The sequence below is a fragment of the Sapajus apella genome, unplaced genomic scaffold (assembly GCF_009761245.1).
Source record: "Sapajus apella isolate SASKATOON/1434 unplaced genomic scaffold, GSC_monkey_1.0 scaffold74, whole genome shotgun sequence".
NCBI classification, from domain to species: Eukaryota; Metazoa; Chordata; class Mammalia; order Primates; family Cebidae; genus Sapajus; species Sapajus apella.
The window spans coordinates 1,379,386-1,380,360 of NW_022437014.1; the positions used below are offsets into that span (position 1 = coordinate 1,379,386).

Sequence of the window (975 nt, forward strand, 5' to 3'; positions counted from 1 at the left end):
GAGTTTCGCTCTTGTTACCCAGGCTGGAGTGCAATGGCACGATCTCGGCTCACCGCAACCTCCGCCTCCTGGGTTCAGGCAATTCTCCTGCCTCAGCCTCCCGAGTAGCTGGGATTACAGGCACGCGCCACCATGCCCAGCTGATTTTTTGTAGTTTTAGTAGAGACGGGGTTTCACCATGTTGACCAGGATGGTCTCGATCTCTTGACCTCGTGATCCACCCGCCTCGGCCTCCCAAAGTGCTGGGATTACAGGCTTGTGCCACCGCGCCCGGCCAACAAGAAATCTTTTAAAACAACTAGCTCAAAGTTGCAGCCCCACATGGGAACACAGTATGATTCACCATAATGATGGAACTCCTCCTCTTCGCAGGATCCGGTAGAGAAATACAGGGCATTGGACATGGCCTGCGTGGCCATGGAGCGCAGCAGCCTGTTCACGATGGGATCATTGGGGTCGTTCGCATTATCCAGAGAATCAGCCAGTGTTTTATTGGACCTGACAAAGAGCAGAAAAACCGTTAATCCCAGACAGTAATTTACAAGACAGAACTGAGGGGAACCCTTCGCTCAACCATCTGAATACCTTTATCTGCCAGTAAATTTATTTTGGACACATTTCAGAAGCAACTCTTCAACTACAGAAATCTACTTTGCTTTACGGTTTAAACAAAGCAAGAGTGTCAGAATTTAAATACATTTCTTATAGTAATGAATGATGGACTGATTTTAGTACTAGGTTAAGTTAGTGCTTGGCCGTCATAGGCGATCAAATATTCGTTGAATTGATTTCTTTATATCCTTAACCTTAAACATTCTATGTAGTTAAAATAATGGGCTTGGTGTACAAGCAAAAGAAACTTAAATTAGTTTTTCTTTTTTAAAGAGGTAGGAAGCATTCTATTTATTCTCAAAATAATTTTTTTTTTTTTGAGGCGGAGTTTCGCTCTTGTTACCCAGGCTGGAGTGCAATGGC

General features: G+C 44.4%; 1 protein-coding gene across 3 annotated transcripts in view; it reads right to left on the reverse strand.

Annotated features, from left to right (window-relative positions):
- LOC116531994 (DIS3-like exonuclease 1) overlaps positions 1-975 on the reverse strand; it is a 21,880-nt gene that overhangs the window by 5,106 nt on the left and 15,799 nt on the right. For all 3 annotated transcript variants that reach the window (XM_032251034.1, XM_032251036.1, XM_032251035.1), the window contains one exon: positions 344-498. In XM_032251034.1, coding sequence (XP_032106925.1) covers positions 344-498 — 155 coding nt within the window. The remainder of the gene's footprint in view (positions 1-343; positions 499-975) is intronic.